Consider the following 20,140-nt stretch of genomic DNA (forward strand, 5'->3'; position numbering starts at 1 on the left):
GTCTGCGAACTTACTAATCATACCAGCTACATTTTCCTCCAAATCATTTATATATACTACGAACAACAAAGGTCCAGAACTGATCCCTGTGGATCACCGTTAGTCACAGCCTTCCATTCAGAAATGCATCCCTCTACTGCTACCCTCTGTCTTCTATGGCCACGCTAGTTCTGTATCCATCTTGCCAGCTCTCCTCTGATCCCGTGTGACTTCACCTTTCGAACCAGTCTATCATGAGGTACCATTGAGGTAGCTTTACTGAAGTCCATGTATACAATATCTACTGCCTTTCCCTCATCTATCATCTTTGTCACTTCCTCAGAAAACTTGATCAAGTTAGAGAGGCATGACCTCCCCTTCACAAAACCATGCTGTCTATCACTAATAAGTCCATTTGTTTCCAAATGTGAGTAAATGAGTAAAGGCTGATAGAAGTAGGGAACTCTGGATGACTCGGGATAATGAGGCCCTGGTCAAGAAGGAAACATTTGACATGCAAAGGCAGCTGGGGTCAAGTGGATCCCTTGGAGTATAGAGGGTGTCAGAGTAAAGTTAAGAGAGAAATCAGGAGGGCAAAATGGGGACACGAGGTTGCTTTGGCAGATGAGGCAAAGGAGAATCCAAAGAACTCCTACAAATATATAAAGGACATAGAGTAACCAGGGAGACAGTAGGGCCTCTTAAGGATCGACAAGATCATCTATGTGCGGAGCCACAAGAGAAGGATGAATTCCTAAATGAATATTTCTCATCAGTATTTACTGTTGAGAAAGGCATGGATGTTAGGGAACTTGGGGAAAAAATAATGATGTCTTGAGCAGTGTAGACATTACAGAGGTGGTGGTGCTGGAAGTCTTAAAGCACATCAAGATAGATAAATCCCCGGGACCTGATGAAATGGATCCCAGGACGTTGTGGGAGGCTAGGGAGGAAATTGCAGGTCCCCTAGCAGAGATATTTGAATCATTGACAGCCACAGCTGAGGTGCCTGAAGATCGGAGGGTGGCAAGTGTTATGCCTTTGTTTAAAAAGGGCTGCAGGGAAAAGCCTGGGAACTACAGGCCGATGAGCCTAACATCTGTGATGGGTAAGTTGTTAGAAGGTGTTCTGAGAGACAGGATCTACAGGCATTTAGAGAGTCAAGGACTGATTAGGGACAGTCAGCATGGCTTTGAGAGTGGAAAATCATGTCTCACGAATTTGACTGAAGGTGGATGAGGGCAGTGCACTTGATGTTGTCTACATGGACTTTAACAAGGCTTTGACAAGGTGATGCATAGTAGGTTGTTGCATAAGGTTAAATCGCACGGGATCCAGTGTGAGGTAGCCAACTGGATACAAAATTAGCTTGATGACAGAAGACAAGTGGTTGTAGAGGGTTGTTTTTCAAACTGGAGGCCTGTGACCAGCGGTGTGTCTTATGGATCGGTGTTGGGTCCACTGTTATTTGTCATTTATATTAATGATTTGGATGAGAATTCAGAAGGCATGGTTAGTATGTTTGCAGATGACACCAAGATTGGTGGCATAGTGGATAGTGAAGGTTATCTAGGATTGCAACGGGATCTTCATCAATTGGGCCAGTGGGCTGATGAATGGCAAATGGAGTTTAATTTAGATGAATGCGAGGTGATGCATTTTGGTAGACTGAACCAGGGCAGGACTTACTCAGTTAATGGTAGGGCGTTGGGGAAAGTTATAGGACAAAGAGATCATGGGGTACACGTTCATAGTTCCTTGAAAGTGAAGTCATAGGTGGACAGAGTGGTGAAGAAAGCATTTGGAATGCTTGGTTTCATTGGTCAGAACATTGAATACAGGAGTTAGGACGTCTTGAAGTTGCACAGGACCACACTTGGAATACTGTGTACAGTTCTGGTCACCCTATTATAAAGGATATTAAACTAGAAAGTGCAGAAAAAATTTACTAGGATGCTACCGGGACCTGATGGTTTGAATTATAAGGAGAGGCTGGATAGACTGGGACTTTTTTCCTTGGAGCGTAGGGGTGCTGTTATAGAGGTCTATAAAATAATGAGGGGCATAGATAAGGTAGATAGTTAACATATTTTTCCAAAGGTGGGGGAGTCTCAAATTAGAGGGCATAGATTTAAGGTGTAAGGGGAGAGATACCAAAGGGTCCAGTGGGGCAATATTTTTTTTTACATAGAGGGTGGTGAGTGTCTGGAACAAGCTGCCAGAGGTAGTGGTAGAGGCAGGTCTAATTTTGTCTTTTGAAAAGTATTTAGACAGTTACATGGGACTCACCTGAAGGAGCAGTGCTCCGAAAGCTTGCGATTCCAAATAAATCTGTTGGACTTTAACGTGGTGTTGCGAGACTTCTTATGGGTAAGATTGATATAGAGGGATATGGGCCAAGCGCGGGTAATCGAGACTAGCTTAGTGGTTAAAAACTGGGTGGCATGGACAAGTTGGGCGAAAGGGCCTGTTTTCCATGCTGTAAACCTCTGTGACTCTATGGACTTTGAGATGGGCTCAATGTGCACAAATCATCACAGTAAGAAGTGTTACAACACCAGGTTAAAGTCCAACAGGTTTATTTGGAATTCCAAATAAACCTGTTGGACTTTAACCTGGTGTTGTGAGACTTCTTACTGTGCCCATCCCAGTCCAATGCCGGCATCTCCACATCACAAATCATCATGATAGTAACGTTCACTATAATGCAACATTTCTGCTTTCAAGAATATTTAGATATTGTGTTCACAGAAAATTCAACTTGTAGATGTGTAATCGAAAAGGCTCCTGTCCACTGAAGTTAGTCCAGGTAGAAAATATATTGTTATATAATCTTACGCCTTCATGATCTTCAGAGCCATGACATCTTTGCGCAGAGTGGAGAGTTCCTCCTCCTGTTTCTTTTTTTCCTTATGCAAAAACTGGATATAATCAATAGCTGCAAAAAAAAAAAGAACAATTTTAACATTCTATCAAAATAAATGTCCCCTACTAGAGTCACTAACAGTTACAGGTTGGGTGAGTGGGCAAATCAATGGCAGATGCAGTATAATTTGGATAAATGTGAGGTTATTCACTTTGGAAGCAAAAACAAGGAGGCAGATTATTACCTGAATGGCTGTAAATTGGGAGAGGGGAGTGTGCAGCGGGACCTGGTGTCCTTGTGCACCAGTCACTGAAGGTAAGAATGCAGGCAGTAAAGAAGGCAAATGGTATGTTGGCCTTCATTGCGAGAGGTTTCGAGTACAGGAGCAGGGATGTGTTGTTGCAATTATACAGGGCCTGAGTGAGGCCACACCTAGAGTATTGTGTGCAGTTTTGGTCTCCTTTTCTGAGGACGGGTGTTCTTGCTTTCGAGGGAGTGCAGCGAAGGTTTATCAGGCTGATCCCGGGGATGGCAGGACTGATGTATGAGAAGAGATTGACTAGGTTACGATTGTTTTCGCTGGAGTTCAGACAAATGAGGGGGGATCTCATAGAGACTTATAAAATTCTAACAGGACTAGACAGGGTAGATGCAGTGCGGATGTTCCCGATGGTGGGGGAGTCTAGAACCAGGGATCACAATCTGAGGATTCAGGGTAGACCATTTAGGATGGAGGTGAGGAGACATTTCTTCACCCAAAGAGTGGTGAGCCTGTGGAATTCATTACCACAGGAAGTAGTTGATGCCAAAACACTGAATGTATTCAAGAGGCAGCTGCATATATAGCACTTGGGGCGAATGGAATCAAAGGTTATGGGGGAAAAAGCAGATTTAGACTATTGAGTTGGATGATCAGCCATGATCGTAATGGCGGAGCTGGCTCGAAGGGCCAAATGGCCTCATCCTGCTCCTATCTTCTATATTTCTATGTTACCCATCTTCCGAACTCTTGAACTAGGCCTGCTGCTCAAAGGAGACATGACCAGAACTCTATTCTATGAAAACTTTTGTATAAGAACAGAGATGATTTCTTTACTCTGACGAAGGGTCATCCAGACTTGAAACGTTGGCTCTATTTTCTTTCGATGTGGAGATGCCGGCGTTGGACTGGGGTGAACACAGTAAGAAGTCTCACAACACCAGGTTAAAGTCCAACAGGTTTATTTGGTAGCAAATTTATTTGGTAGCTCCGAAAGCTTATGGTATTTGCTACCAAATAAACCTGTTGGACTTTAACCTGGTGTTGTGAGACTTCTTACTGTATTCTATTTTCTTTCCACAGATTCTGTCAGACCTGCTGAGATTTTCCAGCATTTTCTGTTTTGTGGAGAATTTCTTTATGTTCTCCAGATCCAATTTGTAGATGTTAATTTCCACCCAAGTGATGGGACAGGATTGAAACCAAGACAACTTTAAATTCAGAGCTCTACCTCAAGGCCCATTCCTCTTATTTTATTACTTGTTTTGTTGCTAACTGGTTGAATTTAATAATGGGTTTGTGTGCTGTATTTTTTGACAATATTAAATGTGTTCAGTAATGTTTCCTTTCCCATTTGGAAATTGCTAAACTTGAGAATGTGCTTTCATTTTTTTTGTGCCAATTTGTTTAATATTTAGTTCCGTAGGTTTTAGGAATTTGCTGAATAACCGTATCCCACAAAGGAATGAGCAGAGGTCTGAGACAGAAGTAAGCTTCTGATCCATAACAGTGTTGCCAATTAGAGCTGTAGTAATGTTCAGAGGTAGAATATGTTTTCCATCAGGAAATACAGTAATGTCCACTAAACATTAAAAGGCAGAATCATACATACTTTTCTGTAGAACTGTGGCTTTACTCAGTTTCTGGGATCCAATCAAGAAATCTTGTTGTTGGCATGTCGGGACGATTGATTGTAAGTCATCATATCCTTTCTGTGAGACAGTCATTTAAAAATTGTTCAGATAGCCAGCTGATTAATTATAAATTTGCTGTACAAACCTTAGACTGAGCTTCAAAGCTGCAGTTTCTAAATTTAAATCTCGCACCTTAATGGCATCCCGTCTCTTTTGTTCAGCCTGTGTGTGAGCTTGTCTCCTTCGATCTTTATAAGTCTCTTTATACGCAAGTTCCTGCCTGTAGTCACTATCTTCATCATCTGCAGTTGGAGAACAATCATTGTCTGTCATGCATTCGGCTACAAGGAAAGAGAACGTTTCAATCACTTCCATAGAACCATAGAAAATTACAGCTCAGAAACAGGCCTTTTGGCCCTTCTTGTCTGTGCCGAACCATTTTATGCCTAGTCCCACTGACCTGCACTTGGACCATATCCCTCCACACCCCTCTCATCCATGAACCCGTCCAAGTTTTTCTTAAATGTTAAAAGTGACCCACATTTACCACTTTATCCGGCAGCTCATTCCACACTCCCACCACTCTCTGCGTGAAGAAGCCCCACCTAATATTCCCTTTCAACTTTTCTCCTTTCACCCTTAACCCATGCCCTCTGGTCTTTTTCTCCCCTAGCCTCAGCGGAAAAAGCCTGCTTGCATTCACTCTATCTATACCCATCAAAATCTTATACACCTCTATCAAATCTCCCCTCAATCTTCTACGCTCCAGGGAATAAAGTCCCAACCTATTCAATCTCTCTCTGTAACTCAGCTTCTCAAGTCCCGGCAACATCCTTGTGAACCTTCTCTGCACTCTTTCAATCTTATTTACATCCTTCCTGTAACTAGGTGACCAAAACTGTACACAATACTCCAAATTCGTTAACAGTGAAGATGTTTTTAGATCTTCCTCTAATTTTTTATATTTGGGAGTGACAGAAGATCATAAATATTGCTAGAGCCAATTAACTGCAATTAGCCTATCACAGTGTTTGGTCTACATTGTTGAAATCTTCAGTGGTTTACTAGATAAATACTCCACACAGCAGAAGGGTCTTCTGAACTAGCTTGGTGGAAATGAAGACATGACAACAAGTCTGGAGTCATCAACAGTTACCCATCTTCTGAACTCTTCAACTAGGCCTGCTGCTCAAATGAGGCATGACCTGAACTTCATTCTATGAAAGCTTTTATAGACAGAAGAGGACTCCTTTGTTATGTTGCCTAGATCCAATTTGTAGATGTTAATTTCCACCTGAGTGATGGAACAAGATCGAAACCAAGACAACTTAAAAAAAATCCATGCTCTGGTCACCCTATTATAGAAAGGATATTATTGAACTAGAAAGAGTGCAGAAAAGATTTATTAGGCTGCTACCGGGGCTTGATTATCTGAGTTATAAGAAGAGGCTGGATAGACTGGGACTTTTTCCCCTGGAGCGTAGGGGGCTTAGGGGTGATCTTGTAGAGGTCTATAAAATAATGAGGGGAAATAGATAATGTAGATAGTCAACATCTTTTCCCAAAGGTAGGGGAGTCTAAAACTAGAGGGCAAAGGTTTAAGGTGAGAGGGGAGAGATACAAAAGTGTCCAGAGGGGCAATTTTTTCACACAGAGGGTGGCAAGTGTTTGGAACGAGCTGCCAGAAGTAGTAGTGGAGGCGGGTACAATTTTGTCTTTCAAAAAGCATTTAGACAGTTAAATGGATAAGATGGGTATAGAGGGATATGGGCCAAATGGGACTAGCTTAATGGTAAAAACTGGGTGGCATGGACAAGTTGGGCTGAAGAGCCTGTTTCCATGCTGTAAATCTCTGACTCTATGAAAATAAATTTAGACTTCTACCTTGAGGACCCATTCCTCTTATTACTTGTTTTGTTGCTAACTGGTTGGATTGAATAATGGGTTTGTGTGCTGTATCTTTTGACAATATTAAATGTGTTCAGTAATGTTTTCTTTCCCATTTGGAAATCTCTGAACTTGAGAATGGTTCAGAACATCAGCTAGAGTGGCGGAAAGACAAAAATATTGAATCAAACAAGACTCCCACTCATGATCACTGTCTAGTAATCCCTGAGTAAAGTGTACTTGCAGAACAGTATAATCAAATAATCTCCAAGATTTTGGCCTAAATCACCTGCAGAATGATCAGTGTGTGCATGTAATGGGAAACTTTGGCAGCAACAGAAACTCCAAACCCAATACAAAATGATCTGTCGGCTGGTATTTAAAAATGATTAAATGTTATTTATAGTTTAAAATGAACAAAATGTTTTTAAAATTATCTTTCAATTGGATAAATACAGACTGACATAATATAAACACATTAACACCAAGCATCACTGAACCTAACATGTTATCTAATGAAAATACAGCTAAAGCTACCAGTCCCTCAGTCATAGGAAACACACACAGCTGGGGAATTGCCAAGAGTCAAAACACCTGGAAAACCCATCTGGAAAAAAATAGAAAAGCTACCTGGAAAACACTGGAAAAACCACCAGGAGAAAACACTAGATCCCAGAAACTGAATCAATCCCCTGGAGCCAGGTGCCTAACCCCTAAACATCTCTCCGAATAACACGATCTGAGCAGGATTAATCTTGGCATCTGCTCCCTGTGCTCTACTCTGAGGGTCTTTGATGACAGAGTCCAAACTTCTATCCAGAATACTGCTTCTGCTGACCATCATGCACCTCGTGTGTAGCTTCACTGGCACCTCCCCTGACTGCAATGAACAATACTGAAAACACTAACAGAGTAAAAAGAAAGTTTGACATCAGAAAATTGTGGGGGAGGTGGGGCAAAGAAATGAAAAAGAAAGAAGATGCACGGACTGTAAAATTAAGGTAGAAAATATTAAAAACAAAAGAGCTCAACATCCAGAGTGCAGGACAAACCAGCAGACTATACCGAACAGAAGGTTAATTCTACCTCCCCTTTCTCTGAATTCCCAAAATACCCACATCACCAATACCTTGCCCTGAAAAGTTAACAAAGGCCTGAAGTGAGTCAATGTTCCTCTAGCTGGTGTTGATACATTGGAGCTGGTGTAGGGAGTCACAGGCAAAGATCAGAATAGAATTCAAAGATGCAATTATAGTAACAAGTTGCATAAGGTTATTAAACCCCTTGGTTTGACCACCCATTGCTTCTTCCTATCTGTCCTACCCAAAACACCACAGGGCTACTTTATTTTGGGTTTTCAGTTCTGCTGAAGACAAAATTGAAAGAGAAAAGAAATTAACTTTTAAAGAGATTAATTTACTTGTTGTAAATTTCCAGCATTCCTTTTAATTTTTGTAGTAGGCTGGCGTGCAAAGCCCTGACTCTCCTGAACTGCAACCAGCCACCAGAAGAAGCAGCTGCAGAGTGCAATATAATTGTGAATTCATTACCTGTGTTAGGTACAGAGGAGGCACTGGTGGAGCCTGCGTTGGACGTTATGCTGTTTGCTCTTGACACGATGCCTCCTTTTCTAGTGCTGTCAGCAAAGAATCCTGGGAAAACAGATCAAGTTATTGAATACAAGTTGTCAGCTAATATGTCACACATAAAAGAGAACAGTCTGTAGTTAAATCTGACTTTTATATTTATATTATAAATAGCGAGTCAGGTTTACAAAGCACCTTTCACTAGCTTAGGACATTCCAAAAACTTTCCAGCTAATTAAGGCAATTTATTTGAATTGCAGTTACTGTTGTAAAGGAGGAAACATAACATCCAATTTTCAAATAACAATCTCTCACAAATAGCAAGATGATAATAACCATATACTGTGTTTTGGTGATTTGACTGAGGGATAAACATTGGCCAGGCAATGAAGGAAAACGTTACTGATTCTCTTCAAAATAATCTTCAAAGTAGAATTCACAAGTTTCATGCCAGAAATAAACTGTAACCTAGGTGCTAAAAACTCAGGAAATGAATATTAGCAGAGAAAAATTGCTGGAGAAATTGAAGGGATTACAATCAGACAAATCCCTGGGACCTGATGGCTTACACCGAAGGATTCTAAAAGAGAGAACTGCAGAAATAGTGGACGTGCTGGCTATAATTTTCCAAAATTACCTTAGGTCCAGAACGGTGTCATTAGATTGGAACAAAGAACAGCACAGGAACAGGCCCTTCAGCCCACCAGTCTGGGCTGCCACAGATGTCTCTCTAATGTAATATTTTCTTGCGTGGTCCATATCCCTCTAGTCTCTGCCTATTCACATATCTATCCAGATGCCTCTTGAACGTTGTTATAGAATCTGCTTCCATCAACTCCTCCGGCAGCACGTTCCAGGCATTCACCACCCTGTATGTGAAAAACTTGCCCCTTGCATCTTTTAAACTTTCCCCCTCTCACTTTCAACCTATGTCCCCGAGTAATTGACACCTCAACCCTGGTAAAAAGCCTTTGACTATCCACTCTATCCAAGCCTGTCATAATCTTGTAAACCTCTATCAGGTCTCCCCTCATCCTCCGACACTCCAATGAAAACAATCCAAGTTTGTTCAACCTTTCTTCATAGTCCATATCCTCCAAACCAGGCAACATCCTGGTAAATCTCTTCTGCACCCTTTCCAATCCATCAACATCCTTCCAGTAGTGTGGCAACCAGAATGGTAGACAATACTCCAAATGCGGCCTAACCAAGCATGCCGGTTGCCTTCTTCACCACTCTGTCCACCTGTGACTCCACTTTCAAGGAGCTATGAATCTGTACCCCTAGATCTCTTTGTTCTATAACTCTTCTCAACACCCTACCATTAGCTGAGTAGATCCAGCCCTGGTTCAATCTACCAAAATGCATCACCTCGCATTTACCTAATGCCATTCATCGGACCACTGGCCCAATTGATCAAGATCCCGTTGCAATCCTAGATAACCTTCTTCACTGTCCACTATGCCATCAATCTTGGTGTCATCTGCAAAACTTACTAACCATGCCTCCTAAATTCTCATCCAAATCAAAGTTTGTGCGACATGACCTCCCCTTCATAAAAACATGTTGCCTATCGCTAATAAGCCTATTTTCTTCCAGATGTGAGTGCATTCTGTCCCTAAGAATCTCCTCCAATAATTTCCCCACCACTGATGTAAGGCTCACAGGCCTGTAATTTCCCAGATTGTCTCTTCTGCGCTTTTTAAACAGAGGAACAATGTTAGCTACTCTCCAATCCTCTGGTACCTCTCCCGTGGCTAAAGAGGATACAAAGTTTTTGGCCAAGGCCTCAGCAATTTCTTCCCTCGCCTCTCTCAGTATTCTGGGATAGACTTATCTGGCCCTGGGGATTTGTCCACCTTAATGTTTTTCAAATCCTCCAATACCTCCTCCCTTTTTATCTCAATATGTACTAGAATGTCAATATCTTCCTTTCTACATTCACCATCTACCACATCCTTCTCCTTTGTGAATACTGATGCAAAGTACTCGTTAAGGACCTCACCCACCACATCTAGCTCCACACACAAATTCTCTCTACTGTCCTTGAATGGATCCACCCTTTCCTTAGCTAGTCTCTTCCTCCTCACATACGCTTAAAAGCTTTGGGATTCTCCTTAATCCTGCCTGCCAAAGACATTTCATGGCTCCTTTTAACCTTCCTCAGTCCCTGTTTAAGTTCTTTCCTGCTCTCTTTGTATTCCTCAAGAGCCTTATCTGTTTTCAATTTCCTGAAATTTATGTACACCTCCCTCTTTTTCACTAAGCTCACAATCTCTCTTGTCATCCAGCATTCCCGAATCTTGCCATCTTTATCCTTCATTTTTACAGGGACATACTTGTCCTGAATTGTTAACAACTGACTTTTAAAAGACTCCCACACATCAGATGTGGATTTACCCTCAAACAGCCGCCCCCACTCAACATTCCCGAGAGGCATAGATCGGGTGGACTCTCAGAGGCTTTTTCCCAGGGTGGAAATGTCTGCTACGAGAGGACACAGGTTTAAGGTGCTGGGGGGTAGGTACAGGGGAAATGTTAGGGGGAAGTTTTTCACACAGAGGCTGGTGGGCGAGTAGAATCGGCTGCCGTCAGTGGTGGTGGAGGCAAGCTCAATAGGGTCTTTTAAGAGACTCCTGGATGAGTACATGGGACTTAATAGGATGGAGGGTTACAGGTAGGCCTAGAAGGTAGGGATATGTTCGGCACAACTTGTGGGGCCGAAGGGCCTGTTTTGTGCTGTAGTTTTTTCTATGTTTCCTGCCCAATACTGTCGTAATTAGACTTCCCACAGTTTAGTACCTTCACTCTGGGATTAGAAACATAGAAGCAGGAGTAGACCATTCGGCCCTTCGAGCCTGATCCGCCATTCGTTTTGATCATGGCTGATCATCGAATTGAATATCCTGATCCCTCCCCTTCCCCCCATATCTCTTGATCCCCTCAGCCCCAAGAACTATATCTAATTTCTTCTCGAAATCAGACAACATTTTGGCCTCAACGACATTCTGTGATAGTGAATTCCACACATTCACCACCCTCTGGGTGAAGAAATTTCCCCTCACCTCTAAAAAGTTTACCCCTTATCCTCAAACTATGACCCCTAGTTGTGGACTCCCCCACCATTGGGAACATTCTTTCGGAATCTACCCTGTCTAACCCCATTAGAATTTTATACGTTTCTATGAGATCCCCTCTCATCTTCTAAACTCCAATGAATGTAAACCTAACCGACTTAATCTCTCCTCATATGACAGACCTGCCATCCCATGAATCAGCCTGGTAAATCTTCGCTATGCTTCCTCTATAGCAAGGACTTCCTTCCTCAGATAAGGACACCAAAACTGCACACAATACTCCAACACCCTGTACAATTGCAGCAAAACATCCCTATCCCTATGCTCAAATCCTCTCACTATGAAGGCCAACGTACCATTTGCCTTCTTTACTGCCTGCTGTACCTTCTTGCTTACTTTCAGCAACTGATGCACGAGGACACCAAGGTCTCGTTGAGTATCCACCTCTCTCAATTTACACCTATTCAAGTAATAATCTGTCTTCCTATTATTGCTACCGAAGTGGATAATCTCACATTTATCCACATTATGCTGCATCTGCCAGTGCCCACACACACAACCTGTCCAAATCACGCTGAAGCATCTCTGCATCCTCCTCACAGCTCACCCTCCCACCCAACTTTGTATCATCTGCAAATTTGGAGATAATACGTTCAGTTCCCTCATCCAAATCATTAATATATTACGTGAACACTTGAGGTCCTAGCACAGATCCCTGCAGAACTCCACTCGTCACTGACTGCCAAACAGAAAAAGACTCATTTGTGCCAACTTTTTCTTCAAAGAACAATAGAGCACAGGAACAGGCCCTTCGGCCCTCCAAGCCCACGCCGCTCCCTGGTCCAAACTAAACCATTCTTTTGTATCCCTCCATTCCCACACCGTTCATGTGGCTATCTAGATAAGTCTTAAACGTTCCCAGTGTGCCCGCCTCCACCACCTTGCCTGGCAGCGCATTCCAGGCCCCCACCACACTGTGTAAAATATGTCCTTCTGATATCCGTGTTAAACCTCCCCCCCCCCCTCACCTTGAACCTATGACCCCTCGTGAACGTCACCACCGACCTGGGGAAAAGCTTCCCAACGTTCACCCTATCTATGCCTTTCATAATTTTATACACCTCTATTAGGTCTCCCCTCATCCTCCATCTTTCCAGTGAGAACAACCCCAGTTTACCCAATCTCTCCTCATAACTACGCCCCTCCATACCAGGCAACATCCTGGTAAACCTCCTCTGCACTCTCTCTAAAGCCTCCACGTCCTTTTGGTAGTGTGGCGACCAGAACTGGACGCAGCATTCCAAATGCGGCCGAACCAACGTTCTATACATCTGCAACATCAGACCCCAACTTTTATACTCTATGCCCCGTCCTATAAAGGCAAGCATGCCATATGCCTTCTTCACCACCTTCTCCACCTGTGACGTCACCTTCAAGGATCTGTGGACTTGCACACCCAGGTCCCTCTGCGTATCTACACCCTTTATGGTTCTGCCATTTATCGTATAGCTCCCCCCTACATTTGCTCTACCAAAATGCATCACTTCGCATTTATCTGGATTGAATTCCATCTACCATTTCTTTGCCCAAATTTCCAGCCTATCTAAACCTTCTGTAGCCTCTGACAATGTTCCTCACTATCTGCAAGTCCAGCCAATTTCGTGTCGTCTGCAAACTTACTGATCACCCCAGTTACACCTTCTTCCAGATCGATTATATCAATCACAAACAGCAGAAGTCCCAATACAGAGTCCTGCAGAACACCACTAGTCACAGGCCTCCAGCCGGAAAAAGACCCTTCCACTACCACCCTTCTGTCTTCTGTGACCAAGCCAGTTCTCCACCCATCTAGCCACCTCCCCCTTTATCCCATGAAATCCAACCTTTTGCACCAACCAACCATGAGGTACTTTGTCAAACGCTTTACTAAAGTCCATATAGACGATATCCACGGCTCTTCCCTCGTCAACCATTCTAGTCACTTCTTCAAAAAACTCCACCAGGTTAGTGAGGCATGACCTCCCTCTCACAAAACCATGCTGACTATCATTAATGAGTTTATTCCTTTCTAAATGCCCATACATCCTATCTCTAAGAATCCTCTCCAACAACTTCCCTACCACGGACGTCAAGCTCACCGACCTATAATTACCCGGGTTATCCTTCCTACCCTTCTTAAATAACGGGACCACATTAGCTATCCTCCAATCCTCTGGGACCTCACCTGTGTCCAGTGACGAGACAAAGATTTGTGTCAGAAGCCCAGCGATTTCATCTCTCGTCTCCCTGTGCAGCCTTGGATAGATTCCATCAGGCCCTGGGGATTTGTCAGTCTTTATATTCTCTAAAAAACCTAACACTTCCTCCCTTGTAATGGAGATTTTCTCTAACGGTTCAACACTCCCATCCGAGACACTCCCAGTCAACACATCCCTCTCCTTTGTGAACACCGACGCAAAGTATTCATTTAGGATCTCCCCTACTTCTTTGGGCTCTAAGCATAATTCCCCACTTTTGTCCCTGAGAGGTCCGATTTTTTCCCTGACAACCCTTTTGTTCCTAACGTATGAATAAAATGCCTTGGGATTCTCCTTAATCCTGTCTGCCAAGGACATTTCATGACCCCTTTTTGCCCTTCTAATTCCTTGTTTGAGTTCTTTCCTACTTTGTACTCCTCCAGAGCTCCCTCCGTTTTTAGCTGCCTGGATCTAATGTACGCCTCTCTTTTCTTTTTGACCTATCCATCTCAAGACATTACCTGCAATCCCATGTGCTTTACCTTTACATAGTAGCCTGTTATGTGAGACCTTGTTGAAAGCCTTCTGAAAGTCTAAATAAACCACATCCACTGGTTCTCCTTGGTCAACTCTACTAGTTACATCCTCAAAAAATTCCAATAGATTTGTCAAGCATAATTTCCCTTTTGTAAATCCGTGCTGACTTTGTCTGATTGTATCATAGCCTTCCAAATGCTGAGTTATGAAATCCTTGATAATAGACTCCAGCAACTTCCCAATACAGACATTAGGCTCACTGGTCTATAGTTCCCTGTTTTCTTTCTACCTCCCTTTTTGAATAACGGGCTTATATTAGTTACCCTCCAATCTACAGGAACTATTCCAGAGTCCAAAGAATTTTGGAAAATAACCACCAATGGATCTACTATTTCCAGGGCTACTTTCTTAAGTACTCTTGGATGAAGGTTATCAAGACCTGGAGATTTATCCACTTTCACAGAGTCATAGAGGTTTACAGCATGGAAACAGTCTCTTGAGTCCAACTTATTTATTAGTCACAAGGGGTACATTACCCTGCAGTGAAGTTACTGTGAAATTCCCCTCGTTGCCACACTCCAGCCCGTTTGGGTCAATGCACCTAACCAGCACGTCTTTCAGACTGTGGGAGGAAGCCGGAGCACCTGGAGGAAATCCATGCAGACATGGGGAGAACATGCAAACTTCACACAGTGACCTAAGCCGGGAATCGAATCCAGGTCCCTGGTGCTGTAAGGCAGCAGTGCTAACCACTGTGCCACCCTATTTTCTGAGGATGTAACTAGTAGAGTTGAACGAGGAGAGCCAGTGGATGTGGTTTATTTAGACTTTCAGAAAGCTTTCGACAAGCTGTCACATAACTTGTCCATACCGCCACTAGTTTTTACCACTAAGCTAGTCCCAATTGCCCGCATTTGGCCCATATCCCCTCTTTACCCATCTTACCCATGTAACCGTTCAAATGCTTTTTAAAAGTCAAAATTGTACCCGCCTCTACTACTGCCTCTGGCAGCTCGTTCCAGACACTCACCATCCTAAGTGAACAAATTGCCCCTCTGGACCCTTTTGTATCTCTCCCCTCTCACCTTAAACCTATGCCCTTTAGTTTTAGACTTCCCTACCTTTGGGAAAACATCTATAAAGATCACCCCTCAGCCTTCCACGCTCCAGGGAAAAAGTCCCAGTCTATCCAGCCTCTCCTTATAACTCAAACCATCAAGTCTCGGTGGCATCCTAGTAAATCTTTTCTGCACTCTTTCTAGTTTAATAATATCCTTTCTGTAATAGGGTGACCAGAACTGCACACAGTATTCCAAGTGTGGCCTTGTGCAGCTTCAGCAAGACATCCTAACTCCTGTATTCAATGTTCTGACCAACGAAACGAAGCATGCTAAATAACTTCTTCACCACTCTGTCCACCTATGACTCCACTTTCAAGGAGCTATGAACCTGTAACCCTAGATCTCTTTGTTCTATAACTCTCCCCAGCGCCCTACCATTAACTGAGTAAGTCATTACTCTAATGTAATATGTGGGAGGCGAGGGAAGAGATTGCAGAGCCTCTGGTGATGATCTTTGCGTCGTCGATGGAGACGGGAGAGGTGCCGGAGGATTGGGAATGTGGTTCCTATTTTCAAGAAGGGGAATAGGGATAGCCCAGGTAATTACCGACCGGTGAGTTTAACCTCAGTGGTTGGTAAACTGATGGAGAAGATCCTGAGGGACAGGATATATGAGCATTTAGAGAGGTTTAGTATGCTCAAGAATACTCAGCATGGCTTTGTCAAAGGCAGATCGTGCCTTATGAGCCTGGTGAAGTTCTTCGAGAATGTGACTAAACACATTGACGAAGGGAAGGCGGTAGATGTGGTTTATATGGATTTTAGCAAGGCGTTCGATAAGGTCCCCCATGCAAGGCTTCTGGAAAAAGTGAGAGGGCATGGGATCCAAGGGGCTGCTGCTCGGTGGATCCAGAACTGGCTTGCCCAAAGGAGTGGAGATGCCGGCGTTGGACTGGGGTAAACACAGTAAGAAGTTTAACAACACCAGGTTAAAGTCCAACAGGTTTATTTGGTAGCAAAAGCCACACAAGCTTTCGGAGCTGCAAGCCCCTCCACTCACATTGCTGCTCTCTCCACTCACATTGTTTTGTTTCTTAAAGACTTGATTAGTTGTAAGTATTCGCATTCCAACCATTATTCATGTAAATTGAGTTTGTGTCTTTATATGCTCTGTTTGTGAACAGAATTCCCACTCACCTGAAGAAGGGGCTTGCAGCTCCGAAAGCTTGTGTGGCTTTTGCTACCAAATAAACCTGTTGGACTTTAACCTGGTGTTGTTAAACTTCTTACTGTGTTTGCCCAAAGGAAGCAGAGTGTGTGTATAGATGGGTCTTTTTCTAAATGGAGGTCGGTCACCAGTGGTGTGCCCGAGGGATCTGTTCTGGGACCCTTGCTGTTTGTCATTTTCATAAATGACCTGGATGAGGAAGCAGAGGGATGGGTTGGTAAGTTTGCCGACAACACGGGGCGGCACGGTAGCAGTGGTTAGCACTGCTGCTTCACAGCTCCAGGGACCTGGGTTCGATTCCCAACTTGGGTCACTGTCTGTGTGGAGTTTGCACATTCTCCTCGTGTCTGCGTGGGTTTCCTCCAGGTGCTCCGGTTTCCTCCCACAGTCCAAAGATGTGCGGGTTAGGTTGATTGGCCAGGTTAAAAAAATGCCCCTTAGAGTCCTGAGATGCGGAGGTTAGAGGGATTAGTGGGTAAATATGTGGCGGTAGGGTGGGTATGTCGGTGCAGACTCGATGGGCCGAATGGCCTCCTTCTGCACTGTAGGGTTTCTATGATTTCTATGACACGAAGGTTGGTGGGGTTGTGGATAGTCTGGAGGGATGTCAGAAGCTACAGAGGGACATAGATAGGATGCAAGACTGGGCGGACAAGTGGCAGATGGACTTCAACCCAGATAAATGCGTCGTGGTCCATTTTGGTAGGTCAAATGGGATGAAGGAGTACAATATAAAGGGAAAGACTCTTAGTACTGTAGAGGATCAGAAGGACCTTGGGGTTCGGGTCCATAGGACTCTGAAATCAGCCCCGCAGGTGGAGGAGGTGGTTAAGAAGGCATATGGTGTGCTGGCCTTTATCAATCGAGGGATTGAGTTTAGGAGTCCGGGGATAATGATGCAGTTATATAAGACCCTCGTCAGACCCCACTTGGAGTACTGTGCTCAGTTCTGGTCGCCTCACTATAGGAAGGATGTGGAAAAGATTGAAAGGGTGCAGAGGAGATTTACAAGGATGTTACCTGGATTGAGTGGCATGCCTTATGAGGATAGGCTGAGGGAGCTCGGTCTTTTCTCCTTGGAGAGACGAAGGATGAGAGGAGACCTAATAGAGGTGTATAAGATGTTGAGAGGCATAGATCGGGTGGACTCTCAGAGGCTTTTTCCCAGGGTGGAAATGTCGGCTACGAGAGGACACAGGTTTAAGGTGCTGGGGGTAGGTACAGGGGAGATGTTAGGGGTAAGTTTTTCACACAGAAGGTGGTGGGCGAGTGGAATCGGCTGCCGTCAGTGGTGGTGGAGGCGAACTCAATAGGGTCTTTTAAGAGACTCCTGGATGAGTACATAGAGCTTAATAGGATGGTTATAGGTAGGTCTAGAAGGTAGGGATGTGTTCGGCACAACTTGTGGGCTGAAGGGCCTGTTTGTGCTGTTGTTTTTCTATGTTTCTAAGTCCTGCCTTGGTTCAATCTACCAAAATGCATCACCTCGCATTTATCTAAATTAAACTCCATCTGCCATTCGTCAGCCTACTGGCCCAATTGATCAAGATCCCGTTGCAATTGGAGATAACTTTCTTCACTGTCCACTATGCCACCAACCTTGGTGTCATCTGCAAACTTACTAACCATGGCTCCTATATTCTCATCCAAATCATTCATATAAATGACAAATAACAGTGGGCCCAGCACCGATCCCTGAGACACACCACTGGTCACAGGCCTGCAGTTTGAAAAGCACCCCTCTACAACCACCTTCTGGCTTCTGTCATCAATTTTGTATCCAATTGTGACTGTGACGACTTCTCCCAGAATGCTCCTTGGTGAAGGGTCTCTGCCGCCTCTGTGCGACTACTTCTATCCTTTTCTACAAGTATTTTGTAACTTATGGAATTGTGATCCCTGTTCCCAAAATGGTCCCCCACTGAGACATCAATCACCTGACTAGGCTCATTTCCCAGAACCAGGTCTAAGATAGTCCCTTCCCGAGTTGAACTATCTACATATTGCCTCAAGAAGCAATTTGGACACACTGAACAAACTCTGCCCCGTCCAAGCCCCTGGCACTAAAGGAATCCCAGTCTATGTTGGGGAAGTTAAAATCGCCTATCACAACCACCCTGTTGTTTTTACATCTTCCCGTAATCTGCTGACATATCAGTTCCCCCACGTCACGCTGGCTGTTGAGAGGTCTGTAGTACAACCCCAACAGTGTGAGTGCACCGCTCTTGTTCCTGAGTTCTACCCATATGGCCTCACTGCACGACCCCACCAAGGTGTCCTCCCTCTGTATAGCTGCGACATTCTCCCTAATCAGTAAAGCAACACCCCCACCTCTTTTGTCACCCTCTCTAACTTGCCTGAAGCATCTAAATCCTGGAATGCTAAGATGCCAGTCTTGCCCTTCTTCCATCCAAGTCTCCATAATTGCCACATCATAGTTCCATATAGTAATCCAAGCCATCCGCCTTACCTGTCATACTCCTTGCGTTAAAGCAAACACACCTCAGTCCATCTGTCCTGTCACATTTTGTACACTCTCCCTGTATTTTATTTCTTAGCCTCATTTGACCCATTCACTGAGTTCTCCACAGTCTCTGTACTTTGTACTGTGGCCCTTTTTGATTTTTGTCTTTGGTTTCTCTGCCTTCCACTTTTCCCTTACTGCCAAATTGATCCATAGGGATATCATGCGCCAGTCCTGGAATTGGACTTGAACCACAACCTTCTGTTACCCACTGAGCTACAGCAGATATTGAGACAACCAAAATGGTTTTGACAGTTGGCAGGGGGACTGAACAAGATATGGCAAGAAAGGGGAGCAGAGAAGGGTGGAGGAGCCAAAGGGTGGAAAGAAGGACAAGGTGTGAGGGAAGGTATTGGGAGGTGTTGGCAGCCTTAAAAGTGGATAAATCTCAAAGTCCAGTTGAATTGTGCCCTCGGCTGCTGTGGGAGACAAAGGAAGAGATTGCAGGGGCTCTGCCTAAATTTTCAATTCCTCTCTGGTCAGACAATTGGAATAAGAAGTCTAACAACACCAGGTTAAAGTCCAACAGGTTTATTTGGTAGCAAAAGCCACTAGCTTTCGGAACAGGCTGTCCCTTTGTCAGGTGGGTGGAAGTTCTGATTACAAACAGGGCACAAAGACACAAACTCAATTTACAAGAATAATGATTGGAATGTGAGTCTTTACAGTTAATCAAGTCTTAAAGGTACAGATAATGTGAGTGGAGAGAGGGTGAAGCACAGGTTAAAGAGATGTGTATTGTCTCCAGACAGGACAGCTAGTGAGATTTTGCACATCCAGGCAGGTTGTGGGGGTTACAGATAGTGTGACATGAACCCAATATCCCGGTTGAGGCCGTCCTCATGTGTGCGGAACCTGGCTATCAGTCTCTGCTCAGCGACTCTGCGCTGTTGTGTGTCGTGAAGGCCGCCTTGGAGAACGCTTATCCGGAGATCGGCGTTCATAGAATCATAGAAACCCTACAGCACAGAAAGAGGCCATTCGCCCATCAAGTCTACACCGACCACAATCCCACCCAAGCCCTACCCCCATATCCCTACATATTTCCCCACTAATCCCTCTAACCTACACATCTCAGGACACTAAGGGCAATTTTAGCATGGCCAATCAACCTAACCCGCACATCTTTGGACTGTGGGAGGGAACCGGAGCACCCGGAGGAAACCCACGCAGACACGAGGAGAATGTGCAAACTCCACACAGACAGTGACCCAAGCTGGGAATCGAACCCAGGTCCCTGGAGCTGTGAAGCAGCAGTGCTAACC

At 44.2% G+C, this 20,140-nt stretch overlaps 1 protein-coding gene across 2 annotated transcripts in view; it reads right to left on the reverse strand.

Moving 5' to 3' along the window:
• The window catches only part of mlx (MAX dimerization protein MLX), a 50,908-nt gene that overhangs the window by 15,612 nt on the left and 15,156 nt on the right, over positions 1-20,140 (reverse strand). Inside the window, exons 3-6 of one of the 2 annotated variants that reach the window (XM_078224300.1) lie at positions 8,176-8,277; positions 4,931-5,040; positions 4,717-4,816; positions 2,818-2,917 (exon numbers count right to left, since the gene is read on the reverse strand). In XM_078224300.1, coding sequence (XP_078080426.1) covers positions 2,818-2,917; positions 4,717-4,816; positions 4,931-5,040; positions 8,176-8,277 — 412 coding nt within the window. Of the gene's footprint in view, positions 1-2,817; positions 2,918-4,716; positions 4,817-4,930; positions 5,080-8,175; positions 8,278-20,140 lie in introns of both variants that reach the window. The other variant, XM_078224299.1, reaches the window with a different exon arrangement.

The sequence above is a fragment of the Mustelus asterias genome, chromosome 11 (assembly GCF_964213995.1).
Source record: "Mustelus asterias chromosome 11, sMusAst1.hap1.1, whole genome shotgun sequence".
In the NCBI taxonomy this organism is placed as follows: domain Eukaryota; kingdom Metazoa; phylum Chordata; class Chondrichthyes; order Carcharhiniformes; family Triakidae; genus Mustelus; species Mustelus asterias.